The sequence below is a fragment of the Lacerta agilis genome, chromosome 3 (assembly GCF_009819535.1).
Source record: "Lacerta agilis isolate rLacAgi1 chromosome 3, rLacAgi1.pri, whole genome shotgun sequence".
Taxonomy (NCBI): domain Eukaryota; kingdom Metazoa; phylum Chordata; class Lepidosauria; order Squamata; family Lacertidae; genus Lacerta; species Lacerta agilis.
Window position 1 is genome coordinate 35,052,075 of NC_046314.1, and position 23,510 is coordinate 35,075,584.

At 44.6% G+C, this 23,510-nt stretch overlaps 1 protein-coding gene across 1 annotated transcript in view; it reads left to right on the forward strand.

Moving 5' to 3' along the window:
* Positions 1–9,432: 9,432 nt before the first annotated feature.
* The window catches only part of RIMS1 (regulating synaptic membrane exocytosis 1), a 239,085-nt gene continuing 225,007 nt past the window's right edge, over positions 9,433–23,510 (forward strand). Inside the window, 1 exon segment of the mRNA XM_033143233.1 lies at positions 9,433–10,111. Coding sequence (XP_032999124.1) covers positions 9,939–10,111 — 173 coding nt within the window. The 5' untranslated portion in view covers positions 9,433–9,938.

Sequence of the window (23,510 nt, forward strand, 5' to 3'; positions counted from 1 at the left end):
GACTAGATGACCCTCATGGTCCCTTCTATGAAAAATCTGTATCTTGTCTTTTCGTCACGAATGGGACCCTCAAGAAAAGTAACAACCAACATGATGATCTTTCTTTCCAACAATAAGAGGAAGGTTTTGCTTATTAAACAGTACGTTGTGTCACACATCTTTCACTATGCCTCAAAAAGGCATCAACATGGAGGTTTTGGAACTATCCAGATTTATTTACACACACTCTCTCTCTATACACACACACACACACACACACACACACACACACACACACACAGTGCTTTTTTTCTTAAAAAATGTTTAGGGGTACTCTCATTTTCCTACTCATATTGAAATACTGCCCCTCAATGAGGCCGAACTTAGATTCACAAAATGTTTAGGGGTATGCGTACCCCTGCATCCGCCCAGAAAAAGGCTCTCTCTCTCTCTCTGTAATTTCGAAATTACTTTTTACAATAATAATTCACTCCATGATTAAATACAACATATGGAGCAAAACACACACTCCATATTACAATCCTGTAACACATGTTTAAGATTGCAAATCCTATAACACATGCATGAAATGGAAATGCAAGCCTGTAAACACCCACAGCCTTTAAGTGAAATGAGTAACTGGGAATATTGAAAGAACGACAGCAGACTCAGAACTAGCATTGAATGGGCAGATTGATTTTCTGTGCAAATCCATTGCTTGACTCTGGGGAAAATACTATTGAAAAGGCAGTTCCATATACTGCTTGAAAAGCTTACTAAGAACAGTGGTCCAGATTTGAAACTGCAATAGAAGTTCACTGCTCAGAAGCAGTAGTGATGTTGGGTCAGGAGGTCCAGTCCACCCCATCAGTGGAAAGACCAGGAGGGTCCTCAAATACACCAGGCTGCAAATGAGCAAGGAAATACACATTACTCTCTGGTAAGAGCACCCCCATCTAAAATGAACTAATTCCACCACTGCTCAGAAAAGATTGACTTTCTTTTGGTTACATGTTGTTTCAAGCACTTTGTCAAGAGATAATGTATGGATTATAAAAATTAATACATAAGGCAGGCCAGCCATATATATTTGTTGTAGCTCATGAATGCTGCCCATAAGCCATATCCCACTTTTAATTATTATTTTTTGAAAAATCCCTCCTTTGCACAATCCTCAGTGATGCCCTGAAATGGTGTGTGTGGTGTGTGTTTAAAAATTATGCAGAAACTGGGTCTGCAGTGATTGAGCCCTAGGTGCAGAGGCAAGCCTTTCACATCTCCTACCCTGTACAGGAACAATTTGGACACCTGTTTCTTCCTTGCTTTCATTTTCCTCCCTGCTGCTGATATAGCTGCTCTATCTTGGGAATCAGGGGCTTGCTGCCAATTAGGCTTGCTATAACAGAGCTGGATTTTTTTTGGGGGGGGGAGGAATGTTGACAAGGCTAATTGCTGGCCTATTGGCAGCAGGTTTAGTGCTTTGAGCTTCATGGAAAAGGATTTTAAACCTCAGCTTGCCAGGTGCCATGTTAATGCACTCTATTGCAAGATATAGCACCTATATATGACTTTGCCAGCAAACATAATTCAAAACATTTGATACCTTCCTGCAAGGCAGGAAGCGTTACACACTGTAAGCATTCCCTGGGACTTACTTTCTTTCTTTCTTTCTTTCTTTTACTACAGAGCCACACATTCTCTACAAATTGGAGAACTAAGCTGCTGGCGCTATTTCTAAGGAATCCAGCAAGGTTTCCAGTATTTTGAGACTTCACACACATATATAAAAAAGAATCTTTGCACTCTGCAATGGGAGGAAAGACAAAATAAAAATTCAAATGTAGCGAGTGACTTCTAAAGTTCTGGAAACAGGAGGGGTTCTAGAGTGGTATCTCTGTGGACATTGTATCAAGCTGTTTCTGAAGAATGAGGAACGTATTTCAATTTCAAAATGAAACCATAGGCTCAATGCCAATGGTTTTTTAAATATCAAGGTGCAGGGGATCAGCTGTGTATCATATCCTCTATTTCTGAGGACCATCTCTTGCTACTGAATTTCTGCATGAAGTTAGGAAGACAGGAGCACATTTGTGTAGTTGTTGTTGTTGTTCAGTCGTGTCCGACTCTTCATGACCCCATGGACCAGAGCACGCCAGGCACGCCTATCCTTCACTGCCTCTCGCAGTTTGGCCAAACTCATGTTAGTAGCTTCGAGAACACTGTCCAACCATCTCATCCTCTGTCGTCCCCTTCTCCTTGTGCCCTCCATCTTTCCCAATATCAGGGTCTTTTCCAGGGAGTCTTCTCTTCTCATGAGGTGACCAAAGTATTGGAGCCTCAGGTTCAGGATCTGTCCTTCCAGTGAGCACTCAGGGCTGATTTCTTTAAGAATGGATAGGTTTGATCTTCTTGCAGTCCATGGGACTCTCAAGAGTCTCCTCCAGCACCATAATTCAAAAGCATCAATTCTTCGGCGATCAGCCTTCTTTATGGTCCAGCTCTCACTTCCGTACATTACTACTGGGGAAACCATAGCTTTAACTATACGGACCTTTGTCGGCAAGGTGATGTCTTTGCTTTTTAAGATGCTGTCTAGGTTTGTCATTGCTTTTCTCCCAAGAAGCAGGTGTCTTCTAATTTCATGACTGCTGTCACCATCTGCAGTGATCGTGGAACCCAAGAAAGTGAAATCTCTGTAGAGAGTATGGTTAATAGGAACTGGGCCATACACACAGTGAACCAGCAGCCCGAAACGTGAAGCCACAATAACAAAGATTGCTTTGAAGAGGATTTAAACTGCACTGCTGCTCTTGGGATGTGTAACGAGATGAGGAGGTGCAACTTCCATTTGAAGAGGTGGACTGACACTTTTCTGGCATCAGACTGATCACAAGGAAGAAGGATTTTTTTTTTAACCTCTGACAGTTGTCCCAAAGGGAGAGGAGGGCCAGCTCTGCCACTAGGCGGAGTAAGGTGTCTGCCTCAAGCAGCTGATTCTGAGTGTCATGAAAAGGCAGCAATTGACAATTATTTGACTTATAGTTGTGGGAAGTTAATTGGACTCAGTGCTGCCTATGCATGCTAGGTTTTTTGCAGCCTCCACATGATGCTGTCTTTATCAAAATGCTATCCCTTATTATTTCCCCATTTAATCTGGATTTGCCATATAAAAACAAAAACAATTGAAATGGTAAATATGGATTAAATGGAGGAGGGGGATGGCATGGCATTTAAATGGTATGGGGTTAAATAGGTAGGAATGGCATGCATACATAGGTTTTTAAAAAGTCATATACAGTCATACCTCGGGTTGCGCTTGCTGCGGGTTGCGCTCGCTGCAGGAAAAGAACACACCGAACCCAGAAGTACCGGAACGGGTTACTTCCAGGTTTCGGCGCTCGCGCATGCGCAGAATCACTAAATCGTGCTTTGCACATGCGCAGAAGTGCCGAATTGCATCACGCTCATGTGCAGACGCAGCGGCGCGGGTTGCGAACGCGCCTCCTGCACGGATCATGTTCACAACCCGAGCGTCCACTGGAATTTGAAAATCTCTATATGGAGTTTGGGACAGATATAAAAACTTACTGGAGCCAAAGACACCTTGGTAGGTGTCACCTTTAGAGGCTTTCTCAATGAAGAGAAAGAATATGGAATCAAATTGGGCAACATAAAGAAATTTTAAAGGAAGAGCAAAACCAACTCATTTAAAAAAAAAAATTGAAGAAATCAGACATTACTGTATGGATTGGTTACAATACCACCAATTAAATGATGTGTTTAAAATAGGCAGGAAAATTGGGTTTGAGAAAGAAACATCAAAATTAGAAAAAGAATTACTACAAAACAAAAAGAAAACACTATCAAAAACCTATAGACTCCTGCTAGATTTGGGAGGTCAAGGATGAAGAGATCAAAGATATGATGGTCAAATGGGCAAAATATTTTGGGTACTCCATACAGATGGAGGATTGGAAAAGACTATGGCAAAAAGATTTAAAATTCATGGCCTGTTACATAATAAAAGAAAACTTCATGAAAATGCTATATAGGTGGTACATGACCCCCAGCAAATTGGCCAAAATATATAAACCAAAGTCAAATCTATGCTGGAGGTGTAATCAAGTTTGAAAACATAAACCACATTCACTTCACCATTAAATGGAGGTGTGTACATTTGAGAGAGCTGTTGCACATGTGCAGATGACAGCTTCAGGAATAGGAGTTTGGAAGGGTTCCAGGTGCAGGAGAACCAAACAGGTAATGAACATTGGGTAAAGACAGCCCCACACCCACGCCTCTGATGTGTAAAGCAACATGCAGGCTTGACTTGAAATGCAGTGGGATAAGCACCAATCTGCATTTTAAGTCACTAATGAGGATATAGTCAGAGTGTCTCATGGGAATTCATGTTACCTGTTTAGCTTTCTTTGGATTAACCATGATGAGCTATGTATAACCAAAGTTTGATCTTGGTTTATGGCTCTAGGTTTGTCTGGGAGAGCTAAACCATGAGCCCAGGTTCAGAAGACACACTAAATTATGGCTTAGCTCAGCTCAGTGCTGCAGCAAAATGAATGGGGGAGGAGTGAAGTGGCTGCAATCTCCTCTCCAGGAAGCTAGATGCTCACTCAGTCATGCTAAGCTAAGCCATGGTTTGGCACAGTGTGTGACATGGGAACCAAGCCTCTGACTCTTAACAGGATATTTTCATGTCATCTTTATGCCAAAGCACCCCTGATCTTCACAATCCCTGTTGCCAAATAAGAGCCTCACATAAATGCTGTTTTTGTTTCTAATTTATGTGTACTGTGGCGATCACACTGGGGATCTGCATTATACAGGATAGGATGATCAGAGGCAGCATCTGAATATTCCGCCTCAGACAGCAAAATGTTTTGGGCTAGCCTTGCTGAGGTGGTAGAATTCTGGATTGTACCACTTCACACTGCAGACATAGGGGTGTGAGGTGTTTCTGAATGCTCCCCTCCCCCAGGATAGGAACGCTAAAATAAAATTTATCCCATGCAGCAAACTACACAGCTGAGATAAATATATAGTACAGGTCTCTCCTTGATGTGCTAGTTGGATATACGGGGTTTTAAAGGAGGCGACATTAAAAATAGCTTCCCCTACATCTGCAGTGGTGCAGTCCAGAATTCTATAACTTCAGTGTATGTTGTCTGATGGGTCACCACTGTATAATTAGCATCAGTGCTGTTGCTGCCTTTTCCCTCCTTGTACGGGCGTGGCTTCCAGGTGAGAGGATGTTGTTTCTGTGAAGGCTTGAGAGGCCTTCTAAGAGATGCTACTGTAACTGACCAGAACAACTTGTGACCTACCCAGCCAAATGCAAGCCCTGCTCAGCACTGAAAAAGCAAGACAAGGGGTTGTCAAGAACAAACAAACAAACACCAACAAAACTGTGGGCCACAGTACATGAACACTGGAATGAGTTTGGCTTGGTGAATTACATTTTGTCCAGGCTGGCTACTTTGCACCCAAGTACATTGTGAGGCAAAAAATACACTGTGAGGCGAAAAATAAGTAGGCTTGCCTGGTGATTGGTAGCCAAATATGTGTTTAATCCATAAAAAGGTAAGGGGATGATGACTGTGTGATGTCTGAAAAATTACAGATATCAGCATCTCATACCATGTTCTACTCAGGAGGAGACAGCTTAGCCATGCTTGATGGTATGAGATGTCACAGTGCCGTATTACACTGCTCAGATGTAAGTAAATGAGTATTTACTCCCAGATAAATAGGTACAGGAATACAGTTCTGGTAAACCATACAGGGCACTCAATAGGGGGTATTGCAGCCTAAATAAGGAGGCCTCAGAGGCTGCATCCTGCCAGTGGGCTAGCAGTTTCTAATCGTTGCCTTAGCTCAGGGTTTTCCAAACTTGGGTCTCCAGCTGTTTTTGGTCTACAGTTCCCATAGCTAGGGATGATGGACAACTGGAGACTCAGGCTGGAGACCCAAGTCTCAGAAATCCCGTCCTAGCAGCTAACTACAATTGAATGTAGGGCTCATTCATTTTGTTGTTTAATGTGGATAGTAAGCTTCCTATACCTCTATTCATTCTCCATTGCCCATATGACATTTTGCTCTAAATCGCTACCCTCCCACACTTTTCCCTCCCTCAATCCAATAATTTTTCATACCTTCTCCTTAGTATGAGAAAATATGAATTGAGGAAGGGGAAAGCATGAGAAGGCAGTAATTTGGAACAGAACATCATGTGAACAGCAGAGAATTAATGGAGGTATAGGGTGGGTGAGCCCTTATTTATCACAACCTTGTACACCCATGCTTGTAGTCTTGCGGGAACCCTAAGGCAGCTTCCAAAAACATAATGAATTAATAAATAAAAATCATTCAAAATACTTCAGGATAATCAGCTGAAATAAAAAATCGAGAAAACTTCACAGCAAGACACGAAACTACAAAGCAATTCCTGAAGATCCAAGTTTTATCTGGTCTCCAGAGGACAAGCAACACTTGAGCCAGGTTGGCATCCTTTGATAGTTGTGGTGCCTAAAAAGGCTCCGTCTTTTTTGCCCACCCATTTGAAATAGCAGGGTCTCAGGTGCTGACCAGAACACATGAAGTGGGTGAGGTTGCTTGGCCCCAGATCATTTATGGCAGCCTTCACCAACCTGGTGCCCTCTAGAGGTGGACTACAATTCCCATCAGCACCATTCAGCATAGCCATTCTGCCTGGAGTTCATGGGAGTTGTGGTCCAAAATATCTAGAGGGCTGATTTAGGGTCTTAATGGTAAGCACTGGCACCTTGAATTGAGCCTGGAAACAAACTGGTAGCCAACAGCATTGAAACAATTTTGGAGTTCTATGCAATACGCGGCAAATTCCTGTTAAGAATCTGGCTAGGGCATTTTGAGCCAACTGAAGCTTCTAAGCCATCTTCAAGGGTAGCATTAGTGCCACACAGAGTACTGTACATTGCTGTAGTTCTACACACTGTGCATAAATTTGTGTGTTTGTTTTCAAGAAAAGAAGTGTTGGGAGAGGGAATTCAGAGTAACCAAGCGGTAGGAAGTAGGGGTGCTTAGCCCTTCTTCTGCTTGCAACATCTCCGTTCTGAGTCTCACACACACAGCAGAACAGCTTCACCTCTTTGGGATTCAAGGCTTACCGAACCATTTGGAGTTGGGAAAGTAGCCGACGGTGAAAAGGCTAAGCAAACGTTATACCCGTTGCTTCCCTCTTCCCAAAGCTGCTTTTATATACTGTAATAATGAAGTGATGTGCACAGGTAGGCCCCACATGAAAAGGACTTCCAGGTCATGTTTGATGGCAGCGGTGCCAACTTCGGCTCCAGCCTGTGGGTGCCCAGTGCACGTGCCCCATGCCGTGACATCATGGTGTCACATTGTGATGTCATGGCGGTGCAGTGCAGGGTGTGTGCTCTGGCGCAGTGGTGACAACTGGGCTGGGGCTTGCACCTCTGCCATGGGGCCTCTGTTGGGGCCTGTTGGGGCTGCCTGTGAATGCACCCCAGAAGCATGTCCGCAGGTGCAGTGGGCCCCAACAGAGGCCCCGCAGCAGTGACTGAGCTGGGGCCTGAGCGCTCCACTGGAGTGCCAGAGGTAAGGCGATGGTCAGCAGTGACAGGGGGCAGAGGATGGGGGGGGGAATTGTGGGTGCCCAGGCTCCCTGGAGTGGGTGCCACTGTTTGACGGTCTATGCACCAGAAAGCCCTTGTTGACTATGTCTTCTAGATGCTGTGCAAGTGTAATATACAGTATAATGAATTAAATTCATATTTCATGTTATTTCATACATCCAAGTGTTTTTCATGGAAGAAATGTATAAGCATCACTTAAGTATAAAATACAAAAAGGGATTTAATATTGATATAGGGCTACAGGTGGGGATGGTTTTTTTCAAAGAAACTGGAGATGTCTTGGGCAAAGAGTACATTCTAAAACTGAATGAAGTGGGGCAAGTTATCCAAATATAAAGTTGCTTGGGGGAGAAATCTAATTTATATTCTCCAGATTTGAATCCCCCCTCCCCTACAATTCGAGTTCTGTAATTTTGCTGAATGTTTACAAAATGTAATGTGTAATGTTTTTCACGACTGAGTTGTGTGGCCCCAGAACAAAGGAGACCCACTTTCTCTGTCCACACATGGTTGTAATAGTGACAGCAAATGTACAAATGAGCATATGAGGCTGATAATTGTCCAAGGCAAACAAGTCAAAGGCTAACCTAGGATTTGAACAGAAGGTGTTTTCCTCCTTCCAGATAGGATGCTTTAGGCTCCAAGCCTAACCCCACTTATCTGGGAGTAAGCCCCATAGAATTCAACAGGAATTTCTTCTGAATAGACTGGGTTAATATTCTAGCCGCAACCAGCTTTTGTATTCTCCCGTTCAGCAATGCGAATGCAAGTTATACACAGTGGCTCTCATTTCCAGAGGGGGATCCATTTTAGTTGATTGCAGCAAAAACAACACAGAGTTTAACACATTTATGATGTGTTAAAGCTCCCTCCAAATCATCTGCAGATAATTTCATCACATCTGATGAAATGCACTCTGTTCCCCAAATGTTTATGTCATAATAATTGTGTTAGTCTTTTAAGGTGCCACAAGGCTCTTTGTCGGTATCCTTGGCTAGCATGCACATTTGATTTAAAACCGTCTCTTCATCTTTTGGCCCCACATAATCTTCACAGGCACACTGTACATAAAGGTGGTGTGCTACAGGGGGGGGGGGGGAGACAACGCAAAACGCAAGGTTTGATCCCAGGAAGCAATTGTTCTGGATTTCAGTGGGGCCTATCCCATGTTAAGTATGCTTAGGATTGCAGCCTGAGCCCTACACACTTTACATCTGTACCTGAATTCAGTGGGGCTCGCTACCAAGAAAGTGTGCAACCTGATCCTAAGCATGATCCTTCAAGCCACTCATTTCAACGGGGGTGGGATGGGGGCTATGTCGAATCAAGCATGCTTTAGGATTTAGCCTTGTTGCCTACTCCTAGTCCTGTTTCTGATCAGAAGAGAGGGGCTGTTGGATTTCAGCAGGCGGGGGACGGGGGGGGGGGCCACGGACGGACGACCGCTTGCTCGCAGGTAAAATAATACATCCGAGTTGCAGATTCGCAGCCTCCAAGAGCGAACAACAACAAAACAACAACAACAACAAAATAGACCACCTTTGCTCCTTTAGATCTAAGTCCAGTGCTCCACCGCCTCGGTTGCAAGAAAGGTGCCCAGGAAAGGGGGGGGGGTGCACGCCCTGGAACGAAACGCTGCCCGTATTGTCTGTAAGAGACAGCCCTCAGCATCCCCCAGGAGTGGAGCAGTTTGGACTCCGCCTAACTGACACCGAACTCCCCTCCCTCCCACTCCGCTCCCGTGCTAGCAGCAGCAGCAGCAGCAGCAGCAGCAGCAGCAGCGGAGCATTTTAGCAGAGCAGCAGCAGCAGCATCCGCCCTTCCCCTCCAGCCCTGACAGTGCACAGAGCCTGGGAGCTGTAATCCTGAGCTGGCTGGCTGGCTTTGCTGCACGGTCCTGCCTGCCTGCCTGCCTGCTCCTCGCCGCCGGAGAGGATGGGCTGCCCGGGGCTGCGGAGCACCTTCCCCAGCGCTTCCTAGGAAGGGACAAAAACAAAGGCAGCCCCCTCCGTGACTAGCCAGCCCGGGCTGGGGTGGATGCGAGCGACCATGAAAGGCTGGGTCTCCTCCTCCTCCTCCTCCTCTCGCTCTCCTGCCGTGGCTGCTTTTGCTGCTGCTTCTTCTGCCGCCGCTTCCCGAGAGCTGCTGGCTGCTGCTGATGATCAGAGGACTCCCGTGTAAAAGGAGGAGGAGGAGGAAGAAGAGGAAGAAGAGGCGGCGGCGGCGGCGGCGGAGGAGGAGGCGAGGCGTGCTCGGGCTGCCGCTGCCCAAAGGTGTCAAGGTGCTGGCGAGGCGAGGGGGGACATGGCTTCTTCTCCGGCTTCGCTGGGGCCCCGCGGCCCTCGCCCACCCACCGTGCCTCCTCCCATGCAGGAGCTGCCTGACCTGAGCCACCTGACGGAAGAGGAGAGGAACATTATTATGGCTGTGATGGACCGGCAGAAGGAAGAGGAAGAGAAGGAAGAGGCCATGCTCAAGTAAGCCAGAGGCCGGGCTGGCAGGCAGTCATCCACTCCCTCCCTCGCGCACTCCATTCATGCACTCCCTCTTTCGCCGAGGGAGGGAGGGAGGGAGGGAAGGTGGGGAAGCTGATGCTCCCGACAGGGCGAGGAAGGAGAGGCATTGAAGCAGAGGCAGACTTTTTTTATGAATGGCGCAAGGAGGGAGGGAGGGAGAGGGGTGATTTCATGCTTGCTTGTGGGTCGCACTTAGGGTACCTTCCCCTCACTCCTCCTATAACTTCCTATGCTCTTCCCTTGGAAACTCTTCCTGCACCTTTTTCCATGGCCTCTCCTAAATAACTGGCGTGGGGGTGGGGGGAGACGATGCGTAAACCGGAAGGCAAAGGAAGGCGAGGTCTGTGAATGAATGGGGGGGGGTCAAGCCATGTGTATGTGCTTCTGAAAGATAGGCTGGACGACAGGCATTCTCATTCAACCTTTGGGAGGAATTCCTTTGCGAATAATAATAATAACAACAACAACAACTCTGCCTATTTTGGGAGGGTCCTATGGGGTGGGGTTTCCCTAGGCAGAGTCTTTAAAAGTCCGTGCTGCCCCCACCTGGTTGAAACGGAGCCCAGCCCAGCTGCCGTGGGACTTCGTGGTGTGTGTGTGTGTGTGTGTGTGTGTGCCCGCCTTGTTGTTAACATCAACCACCTGCAGGAATTCTCCATTTGGGGTGGGTCTTTCTCTTCCCTCCTGCCTCCCTCCCTTGAAAACAATGGCAGCAACAACATTTTTCACTGGGGTGTGTTGTGCCGAAACAGGGAGGAAGAGATAGCCAAGTATGTATTCAAGATACCAAGAGGCATTTTAACGTGATAAATGCAAAGAATTGCGTGTCTCGCCACCTCACAAAAAACGGTTGTGCATATATACCTGTTGATGGAACTGGACAATTGATGGGCTCTATGCCCTAGATTGCAAGCTGCAAAAGGGTGTGTGTCTGTGTGTGCTTGTGTGTAAATCAGAGTGTTGGTAGATGCCATATTTGGGTGTTCTCCAGTCCATCCTTTCTCCTTTCCTCAGCCTTGTTTTTTACCCCCATCTGGTGCCTCACATGACTATATTTTCTATTCCTCCTGCAAATAAGTGTATTCGAGTCTAATGTTATCTCCAAATTGATATCTGCTATATAAAAATAGATTCGTAGTTGGGCCTGTAAAAGGGGATCAGGCTTTTTCTTTATGCTCGAGGCCTGGTTGCTTTTTGGATGGAAAGGGCAGTCTAGATTGCAGAACACAACCCTTCTAGCTCATATTTAAGCCCCCCTATTGGTGTTCAAAACATTCCTTTTCCTCCCAGTGGATTTTCTGCTTCCATGTGTTTATTTGGAAGATCAGGTTTAGTGGCTTTCACGAAAGGTGTGTAAGCATATGGGGAAGCTTTTCTCTTTGGGTTGAATCCCAAACAATGACTTCTGAGGTGCAAGTTCTGGTGTTTGTTCCTCTCCTCTCCCCCCTGCTAGCAGTGTCATCTATAATAGATGGGAAATATGGAATCCCTGCAGGCTCTCAACTTCTATGCTGTCTACTGTGAGTGATGGAGCCAGGGTGGGGGGCAACAGCGTCAGTCTCTCATTGTGGTGTTGCCTCTTCCTCCTCTGATCTCCACTGGGGTTTGAATTTCTGCAGTAGTGGTGGCAGTTGCCACCATTAATTGTACAAATGTACACTAAGGCCCAGTAATTGGGAACGAAATGGCTCGACTTTGCTGCTGTTTAAGGGTTATGGTGCCGTGAGAACAGAAGGCAGCTGTTTGCAACCCTTGGGGTGTGGTTGATGTTTCTTTTGGTAATCTTGGGAGAGGAGAGGGATAAGAATAGCAGAGTGCATGTCAATGTAACAGTGAAAGTATGTCTTTATAAATAAAGATATGGAAAGATAACGGGAGAGCTGAAATGTTACAGACGTTCCCTTAACCCCTGCCTACTATTCACCTATAACTATTTAAACTTTCTGCTGCACCCTTTAACAAAGCACCCTACATCAACAGCCCAGCCCTAAACAGTGGCTTTGCTTCCTTGTGGCATGCTTAAGGCGTCATTGTATTGAATAGATTTCTAAAGGAACGCTGCTAGTTTGTATTCTGCCTCCAATGACAAAATGTTATTTGTGAGCCTCATGACAGCCTTGCAATATAGGTGAGGCTGGCGGAGGGTGTGAGGCCCAAGGCCATTTAAATGAAATTCTGCACCATGCTGCTGGTGGGAGCACTGGGGCAGGCAACCTGTGCCACACCTGCAGCAAGCAGCATATCCGGTGGGTTTTGGTGGCACACCTGGGACAAAGCAGGTGTCAGCCTGCCTAGAGCAGAGAGACATAACTGCCCTCTTGCCTGCTTCTCTCCTGCTGCACTGCTTTCTGGTCAGGTATACTAAAGATATACCTCACTGAGGCATCATGGAAGAACTTCTCAGACACTGGAGAAGTGCTCTCCCAATCTCCAGACTTGACTTGTGGCCTGCTTGCAGAAAAAAAAGAAAGAAAAGAAAAGAAGAGAATAAAGAATTTTTTGGCCACGGTTGCTCTATGCTCTGCCATTTTGGCCCTCAGTATTTAAAACCTCTTCCAGGAGGTTGTAGTGGGAGCCTTCCAAGCTTTCGTTGAAGGAATTTGCCGATGCCTCTGGAAAGTTAACATTTGAACACAGCAGAACACGGCTCTTTGAGGATTGCACTTTAAAGCTAGATGAGTTTACGTTGCTCAATCAAGTGTTCAGAAGGGCTGTGGTACCGAAAGGAACTTCTTTTCGTTAGGCTTGTGCGGCCGCACATTTTGTTCAAAGGCATCTGAGTAATAATAAAGGTGCTGCTGCGTCAGGTAAGGGAAAGTGGGCTTTTGGTTGGGCGTTTCCTTTCTGGAATCAAGAGCAATTCAGGAGAAGCATGGCACATGGCAAAGTGGATAATGTGCTTTGTGCAGTAGGAAAGAGGGAGAACTTAGAATAGTATGCAAATAGGGCTGACAGCTTCTTACTAGCCCTGTTCCTTTAGCTTCAGGTCGATAAAAGTCCACCTACAAGGTGGTTTTTGTGTGGCATGGCCTGCTCCAGAAGTGATGTTCTGGTAGGGATGAGGAACCTGGCACCCTGTGGATGCTGTTGGATTCCAACTCCCACCAGCCTCAGCCAGCCAGGGAGATGATGGGAGCCATAGTTCAACAATATCTGGAGGGCCACAAAGTTCTTGTTGGAGAAGTACTATACTGTATTACATTATGTTATATTGTAGGAAGCATTGCCTTGTGGTCCTTTAAGGAATAATGGTCCTTAGAGAACAATAATTTGGGGGGAAAGAATGTTTTACTTGAACTTCCATGGGCATTCCCTGTTTTAGTGGGAAAGAGGCTTGGGGAAATGACTATTCTTCTTGGCAGTGTTGGAAATTAGCCAGGTGCCAGGTGCATTTTGCGACTGCTGTGGGTCCAATTGTGACCACTTGAAGGTCTCTGGATGCCAGGTTGGTTACTGGGGAAAGCAAAATGTCACTTAGAGAAGGATCTGAAATATTTCCCTTGAAGCTTGAATTTGTTTTATTCTGGATTGCTTTATTTGACAATTTTATGTGTTGTAAACCGCTTTGAGATTTGTTTTTTAAAATATAAAGCAGTATAGAAATGATGATGATGATAAGGATGATTGGGGTGGGGGGAAACAGTTTAAGATGCCGTTTGGCCATTAGATTATATATCTGAGTTTCTAATGCTGATTTTTGTCTCTGAGGACAATGCTTAGTCAAGAAGCAAGTAAAACAATAAACGTAGCTGTCTTGGCCCATAAGAAACTGTTTGAATGGTTTTTATGTATGAAATTTGTTTTATGTATCTTGTTGATGTTTTTAATGGTTAAAACACTTCAAGTTGTTTTGTAGGAAGTGGTCCATGAATGGAATGCAAATAAATAAATAAATAAATAAATAAATAAAGCAGCACAAATGAGGGGTGCAGGCTTTGGAGTTATCCAGAACTCTTCATCAGGCCAAGGGAAACAAAGTGGAGGGGAGAAACCGTGGCTGGCTGTAACGCCATGAGTCTGCATTTGGTAAGAGTATGAAGGCAAAATGTGGGAGCAGGTAGCAGACATTCAAATGGGGCTTTTTTTGCAGAGCACTGAGACCTGCGGGTATAGGGCAGTATATAAATTCAATAAATAATAATACATAATAGGTACCGCTCCAGCGGGAAGGTAAACGGCGTTTCCGTGCGCTGCTCTAGTTCACCAGAAGCAGCTGTCATGCTGGCCACATGACCTGGAAGCTGTACACCGGCTCCCTCATGCGAGATGAGCACCGCAACCCCAGAGTTGGACATGACTGGACCTAATGGTCAGGGGGGTCCCTTTAGCTTTACCTTTACAGTAATATGAATGTATGCTACTGCTTCCTGCATTGTGCTTTAAGACTCTTACCAGATGTACTCATGATGCTGCTACCACCAACCAGTTCTTCTCTTTCTCTTCCTCCGTACCTGCCCCTCCTGGTTTGCATGCAATCTATCCTGATGAAGAGCTCTGGGAAACTTGAAATATTTCACACCAATTTGTGTTAATAAAACTAAAACAGTTTGCCAGGCTAAAGATGAAAAGCCATTGATTGAGGCTGCAACCCTATGGACAGTTTTTGGGGAGTAAGTCCCATTGAACTTAGTGCAACTTAAGTTTTGAGTGGAGACATGTTAGATGGTGCTGCAAGCCAGTCTTTCAGTGAGTCAAAAGCCAGTAACAATACACTCTTGCATTCACTTGTTGGCACCTCTTAGAATGCCCAAAGCTGCTTTCAGTTGCTGCTGCTGTTCTGGATTACAAAAATAAAAAATGTGTTTAATGTAATCCTGCATGATGCCACATTTGACCTCATAGCTAGCTAAATTGGAAGCGTTGGTCTGGTTTACTCATGCTCACTTAGGAGGTTTCCCTGGCCTTTGTGATGCTCTCTGGCCATATATCCTACGTGGCCTTTCCACAGAGTCACCAAAATCATATATTTTAGCGATGGTGTGATTCTCCTGCCAGTAACTGTGTCAGTGGCATAATGCAATATCCTGCCTGCCTGCCTGCCCTTAATAGAGAAGGAGTGGCTACTCTTTTGTCTCCCTTAACAATTGTCTAGATATTTATTTCTGTGCAGGTGGCTAAAGAATTAAACAAAACTAAGCGAAACAGAAATAGCACAGGCATGGGAGTGTAGTGTCACTCATCAGTAATTTAGGCTGCAATGCTAATTCCATTTATCTCGGAGTAAGCCCCCATTGAATCCAGTAGGTATTAACTTCTGCACAGACATGGTTAAGGTTGTGCTGCTAGTCATAGAGAATACTGTATCAAGTTGCTACCAGAGACACCTATGCAACCACATCTAGTGCATCAGTGCCAACAGCAATAAAAGCACCTTTTGGGGGAAAAACATTATAGTATTTTGTACCTGGGGAAAATGAACTTCAATACCCGCTGACCCTCCAATTAAAATGGCACCTTAAGAGGAAGCAGCAGGTTGTGTGCAGCAAATAAGGATTGAAATGCAGTAGGAGAAACAAATGAAATAAACTGAAAAATGTAGAAAGCTGTGCTGGCTTATTGTTAGCAGAGAAAAAATCAAATAGGGGAGCAACCTATTACATATTAATTAATATGCATCAATGTGCATTAATTATTATTAATTTAATTTAACAATTTATATACCACTTAATTACAACTGTATCAAAGCCAGTGAACTCAATAAATACAATAGAGATACAATATTTTGTTTAAGTCTCCAGTAGGCCCTGGAAGTTCAATATTTATTTATTTCATAAAACTTACACACTGCTTGATTGTTTTTGGGGGGCCTATCTGATCTCAGCTGCAAGAAAGTTCCACAATGTTGGCTTGGCTCCTGATGGATGCATGTATACATAATATATACATAATTTTATTTGTATGCTGCCTTTCCACAATTCAAACCATGCTCAAGGTGGCTTATGACATGAAAAAGATACTTAACACATAAATCACAACAAGATCTAAAATAAAGGTACAAAAAGCCAACATCATCAACACAACAACCCCACCGCCACCCAAAACAACACCCCAGCCCAAGAGTCTGTTCAGCAGCCTCAGCTTTTGTAGCTGGAGTCAGTCAGGGTCTCACCCTACCAGACCGGGGGGGGGGGGGAGGCCTGCAAGGTATGGAGCAGGTTTTCTGGGAATCCCCCCTGAGCCATGGGGGACTAACAGTAACTCCCACAAAGTCCTTAATGATTGGCTACGAACATACAGAATCAGGTGGTCCTTAGGGTGCTGTGGATCCAAGTTGTTAAGGGCTTTGTAAACTACAAGCTTTTGAGCACTACAGTTCTATGCTGGTAATAGTCTGTCCCCATCAACAATCCAGCCACAGAATACCAGCTGGGCAGAGCAGTAAGCTAGCTTTCAAAACAAGGCGTGTCTATTATGTTCTGTGGAATGGTCAAGCTATGCAGTAAGACTTCTCTAGCAACCAAATCCAGCAGACATGTACCTGCCATTTGTCTCACTCTTTTTTGATGACAGTAGGGTGGCAGTGCAAGCAAGCATGTACACACATGTGCTTTTAGTGGTGTTGCCTACTGGCCCTTTGGCTGATTGTAATCTTTAGGCTCCACAGCCATAACAGGAAAAGTCTAAGTGCCCACTAAATACCAGTTCCTTGGGCCAGCAAACCAAAATGCCCATGTGCTGTAGTGAGAGAAGGTACTCTTATAGAGGCAGTGTTCCTCTGGACCCTGACTTAATGTTAGACCACCTCTATTCTAACATTATGTCTAATACTGTATTTGTAGTAAGCTTCCTTCTGTTAGCTTTGTATGGATTTTAGTACTAGTCTTACTTTGTACAGTATTGTATTTTAATAATAAGTTTTATATGGTTAAACCACATTAAGGTTATTTATGATGGAGCTTTGGAATAAAATATATATTTAAAACATTCTAAACAGTCATAGTTCATCAAGAGTTAAGGGAGGTACATAATTGCCAATAAGTACTTGCTTTAAAGTGCACATACCTGGGAGAAGTTTGGAAACTGTCTTGCTGATGTATCTGTGGGTGAAAATGTGCTTTGTAGATTTGTGGCAGTGGCCCAAAGGGCCATAAGGAATGTGATAATGTGAACCCCTATAAATCCTTGAATATGCTTCTATAGAAGAGTTATGGTAACCTGTTGCTTTAAGAAACTGATGAATTGGCAAAGGGCCTTCCCCACTGGGAAAGAAATACAGTGAAGTCAATCACAAAGATGCAGTTCATAAACTAGAACATAATTTGATACATGGTGCAAATGGCTACACGTAACACAGGTTCCCAGCACACAGACTAACAAAATGTAACAGATCTCTGAGAATCAAGGTTTAGTTAGCAATGCTTATTGCGCATGCGTATTAAACTCGGTAATGTTGTACATGCATACTAAACTAAAATGAGGTAATGAAGAACTTGATTGGTTAATGTTTGAAATGTTATAAATATCCCTGCCTGGAACTTTGGGCGGGGTTGCAGGTTTGCGAAAATATTCCACTGTAACCTATTGCTATTGCAATAAACAATAATGGACTCCTAGCTCCTTTTGTCTCTGAGTTTTATTGGCTTAACTCAGAAGATAGGGCATTTCGGCCTTTGCAACAGATTGACCATATATTCAAACCCTCCCCTACTTGTGGACCTCCAGAGGTCTTTGATTTTGGCTTCCAGTGGTCAGGGATGATGGGAGTGGCTGTCCAAAATGCCTGGAGGCCACCAGGAGAAGGCTGATCTAGTTATTCTATATTGCATGTTGGTCCTCTTCCCTCCAAGAGAAACCAAAACCAAAATAGAAAAGTTTGTGTGTGTTTCCAGTGTTTTTTCAGCCAATGGGCACATTTGGATTTTTGAATGCTGTGGGCAGACACCACCCGCTCCCCTCAAGAGACAGAAAGGAGGAGAGAGTGCTTGCACACACATCAATTCCCCAAGAGATCTGGGTAGAATTCAGATATTAATCTGAGCATTGAAAATAAGAGCCGAAAGGGAAAGTGGGTAAAAGCATCCCTCTTCCAACCTCCTCCTTCACCTCTTTCAAAAGAGAAAAAGGTAACAACTCAGCTCCTACAAAGAACTTGGTGCTCAGGCCATTGTCTCAACACGGGTCCCTACTCAGAAGCAGAAAGGAAGGAAGGAATTCCAGATGACAACTACTGCTGGTGTAGCAAAGCACACAGCCTCATCCTTGTATTGTGGTGTCTTCTTGTGCCGTAGCATAAAAAAAAAAAAACGGGCTAGTAAAAGCTGCACTTTCCTTTGGTGCTGGTTGTTGTCTTAGCAAGGGGATCTCAAATGATGCTGTGGATCTCCACTGAGATATCTGACCTCACAATATGGCTTAAAGATATTCAGAGGCAGTGGGTATATTTATTTTCTGCTGTTAAGTACAAAGCCTACACCAGGAAAAATCTGTAAACGCGGCTGTTTTCAGTAGCGCTCAGCGCTTCCTTCAGTTCCTTCCAAGTGAAGTCAGTTGGCGTTTTTACCAAAGGCTGCACTGGGAGCAAAGTTAGGTCAATGCTAAGTGCTCTGGAAAACCCCATCCATTACATTTGGGGACGGTGACTCTAAGGCACTTTTATAACTTGTGATGTTAATTCTTAGTGACTGTGGACGAAGCAATCCTTCTGCATACAACGGATAAGGGCAAAAATTGTTGATGTATTAAGTTTTGAAGATACCCCTCAATCTTTTGAAAGTATTTGCCAAGGTAAATACAGATTAGGATTATAACTATGTGAAAAGACGTTTATATTGTATACTGCTAGAGATTTTAAAATATTAAGTGGGCTATAAATGTTAAATAAATAAATGGAAATGAAAAACATGCATGCACACACATGATATAGAAGCCAAATGCAAAGGGTGACACACAGATGTTAGCTTTTTCTAATCTATGATTTCAGCCAACATGCCTTATGCTTTCCCCTTCATATTATCCCTAATGGATACTTGGAGGAGTATATCACTAGTAAGCCTAATCTTACGGTCTACTTCAGTAAATGTAATTTGCCACTGCATAAACTCATTTTAATATTGTTTTTTTTTAAATTGTTGTAACCTGCCCTAGTAACTTATGGTGAAGGGTGGGTAAGAAATGGAATCACCATAATCTCCCTATGGATAACAGATAGCATTATTTTATTACACATTAATCTTTGTGGTGGCAATTTACTGTAATGGATCATTTCTGTGTGGACTGATCAACGTGTAATGTGTTGTGGCATTCTGTATATGATGCATATAATCACTTTCAGTAATTCAGGACCTAGAAAGATGTTGAATAACTTTATAGATAAAGACATGAGTGAGATGATGCTGTAGGAGAGAGTTTCAACCAGTGTATATATCCCCCTTTGTTGTTAAAGATCATAGGTCATAGCTGTGGTTTTATTTGTTTATTTGTTTTATTTATTGCCTGCCCTTTAGCCTGAGGTCCCAGGGGAAGGGTTACAATATTAAACACAAAAATAAAAATAGTTAAAAAAACAAATAACCTTTAAAATTACAAAATAAGGTGGGTCCTAAAAATATACTCAAGTGGCACATTTTCAGCATTATTGGGAAGCTGTATAATGATGGTGCCTGATGTACTTCTGTGGGGTAGGAGCCAGTGTGGTGTAGTGGTTAAGAGCGGTAGACTTGTAATCTGGGGAACTAGGTTCGCGTCTCCGCTTCTCCACATGCAGCTGCTGGGTGACCTTGGGATAGTCACACTTCTTTGAAGTCTCTCAGCCCCACTCACCTCACAGTGTTTGTTGTGGGGGAGGAAGGGAAAGGAGATTGTTAGCTGCTTTGAGACTCCTTTGGGTAGTGATAAAGCGGGATATCAAATCCAAACTCTTCTTCTTCACCACAGCTTTCGAGCTACACCCACTCAGCAGAGCCTCTGAGGGGCTGAGCAGACCCAGCACCTCTGCTCTGCTTTCCTTTTTACACTTTGCATGCTGATTGCTGCATCTGGGCTTGACAAGGCATGAGACCCTCACCTGTTCTGAACCTACTCTAGCTGATGAATCGTAGACTTCCTCCCAGAGCTAGCAAGCCCCACCTGGCTAGCTAGGGAGCTGGGCTGTGAGCCCTTGCCTGCATCAGCCTCCTAGAGCGTCCCTCCTGCTGCTTCCTAGGCCTCAGAGCCCGCTGTGTTCGTGGGGACAGGGGTTGCTCTGGTGATGGGTCCTGCTGCCCTGGTTCCTGTGCACGGACCTCTATCCCCTTGCCGTCCTCCATCACCCTGTGAGTGCTTCCTTCCCCAACCCCAGCTTGGCCCAGTGTGTCCCAATCCCTGCTACACCCCTCGCTGGGATCATCTTCCTCCTCCCCATAGTCCTGTCAGCTCATGGCACTCCATCATGTCGCCTCTTACATGCATTGTTTTCTAAACTAAATAGCCTCAGATTTTGTAACCTTACCTCATAGGGGAGTTGCTGCAAACCCTTGCCATTTGGGTTGCCCTTTTCTAAACCTTTTCCAAACCCTGCAATATCCTTTTTGAGGTGAGGCAATCAGAATTGTATAGTTTTCCAAGTGCAGTTGTACCATAGATTTATATGGCATTATGATTATTCCTAACATGGAACTCACCCTTTTCGCAGTCACTGCACACTGATTTCCCAACCAGTTACTAATTGATGGCAGGACCTCGCCTCTTCTTCCATAACTGCTAAGCTCACTCAGGAGCCTTGGTGAGAGACTTTGTCAACAGCTTTTTGAAAGTCAAAATACCCAGTGTCTATTGGATCAGCACCAGTAGTGTTTGCACTTGCAGGCAGGCATCATGAAAAGGACAAGAGAAAATGGCTTAAAGAGAAGCAAATTGCATTAAAAAAAAAAAGAATATTCAAGCTGAAAAGCAGCTTGCCTTTTCAGCAGTGGAAACCAAGGGAAGAGAATCAAGTTTCAGAGAGGGACGCATGTGACTAAAGAAGTCATTGCTCCTTCTACCAGCTGGAGCCTCATATTTTCTCCTTTGACAGGGTTTGGATTTCCCCAGCCCTGCTATGAGTTCTTTTTCATGGGAGATGTTAGACCTGCTGAATGTTTGCAGGACCAGCCTCACCCTGCAGTTTAAAGGTTTATAGCAGTCAGGATCCGAGCACCCAAAAACCCAACCTATCTTAATGGACCATGATGGCTGTAGGGTTGTTGTTGCTGTTTTGTCTTTTTAAAAGAAAGCTGTAGGACAATATGAACAACACACAGGTATGACACAATGACTTGAATCTCCAGGAGCCCTGTGCTATGCACACAAGGACTTTGCAGATGAATGGGTCCTTTGGAAGCAGCTGCAGTTGGAGGTCCACATACTGTAGGTCTGATCCGCGGAGGAGAATGAAACTCTTATTTTTGTCTCCTTTGAGACAGCCCGCTCTCGGTCAGTGAGCTCAATGAGCTGAAGACGCTACCAGCAGTAGACCGGAAGCTGAAGACCTCTGTGTCAACTATTTCAATTCTGATGACAACTTCAGAGGCCTGCAGTTCCCCAAAGTGCCATGAAACAGTGGAACTAAATAAATTCTATACAAGGCATTGGCTAAAATATATATTATCACAGTGGTTCCTAATCCCGATGAGGACCCCCTTTTTCACACCAAAGAATTTCATGGACTCAAAACACACACACACACAGTTGTAATTTCAGGCTCCATTAATTGAGAAAATGCATACCAACAACAAACTATTATGAACTTAGTAATGGTTTTAAATGGCTTTGCTTTTTATCAATCACAACAACCACCTACATATGTTTCAAAAACAGTACAGTACATATACATCCTATTGAAAAATAGTAGTGCAAATATGTTTGAGACATAATTTATTTTAGTCAGCCTTCAGTGAGAAGATATTGTTCCATCGCATGTGTTAGAAAAATATTCAACTGTCAGTATGTAGTTGGAGTTGGGGCAACCTAAGGTAGCAAAATGTCTTGGGCCAGCCCTGTAACCAGAAGTAGAGTTTTATGGGAAATTACTGTGCTCAGACTTCTTTAATTATGTGTATTTTGCACCTACCTGGCTCTGGTTGCTAAATCCTGGGGCTCTAGTAAAAAGAAGTAGTAGTATATTTGACAAATCTAAGGTCATCACTTAACCCTTGCACAGCTTACCGTATATACGCGAGTATAAGCCGACGCAAATATAAGCCAAGGCACCTAATTTGACCACAAAAAACTGGGAAAACTTATTGACTTGCGCATAAGCCGAGGGTGGGAAATGCAGCAACTACTGGTAAATTTCAAAAATAAAAATAAATAAAATTACATTAATTGAGACATCAGTAGATTAAATGTTTTTGAATATTTATTTCAAAGAAAAACAGGGGCAAGGAGTTCCATAGGCTTGACTCTGCACCACAGGAATAAGCGCTTTCTTTTATTTGCCCCCTCCCCTCTTCCAACAGTTAGGCTTTCCTTTTTATTTCTTTGGTGTATTTTATGTCCAATATTTCCATCCCCCTACAACCTCTATCAATAAATGGGACTGATTCCTGAGTGTGAGGGGGTTTATTTTCAGGCCCTTTTCTTCCCTCCCCAAAGACCCCTCCCTTCCCAAACAGCCAAGCTGTGAATGGATCCAAAGGAAGATAAGAGTTGCAGAGCTCCTGTGACCTTGCCTCCTCCTGGGCTTTGCAGAGAGGAGGGGGGCAAGAGCCTCTGTTCCTTGACTTGGGGGTCCTCCCTGCACCCTCCCCTTCATCCCAGGGATCCCCCTCTTCTCCCCAATGGACCCTTTGCAAGATGAGCAGAGACTCACTGGATTCAGGAGGCGCCTGGGATGCAGCACATGCAGAAGAGAGAGACAAAGGCCCCCTCCTCCTTTTGTAGGTGGGCTTGGTATTTCCTGACATCTCTAGGAATCCCACTCAATCCTTTTTAACCCTTGGCAAGCCAGTGCCCCCAGCTTCTCTGATCCTGTCCTGTGCCTTTCGCAGGAAAGAGCTTCTCTCCACTTCTCTCCCCCCCCCCAACTGACAGAGGGGGAAGCATTGTGCAGTGCTTCTCCGATCCTCCATTCTGTGCCTTTCTGCTGGTGAGTGGAGGCAGAGGCGTCTTTACCCTTCCAGCTAGTGTCTGGAGGCGCTAGGACCTCGCAGACAGCTGCAAACGCACCGGAGAAGACGCCTCTCAGATCTCCATCCTGCGCATTTCCTGGTGGGGTGGGGGGGGGGAGGGAAGCAGAGAGAAACTCTTTCTCTCTGCTTTTCCTACCCAACCACCTCGCAGGCAGCTGCAAACGCACAGGACGGGATCGGAGAAGACGCGTCTCAGATCTCCATCCTGCGCATTTCCTGGTGGGGTGGGGGGGAGGGAAGCGGAGAGAAACTCTTTCTCTCTGCTTTTCCTTCCC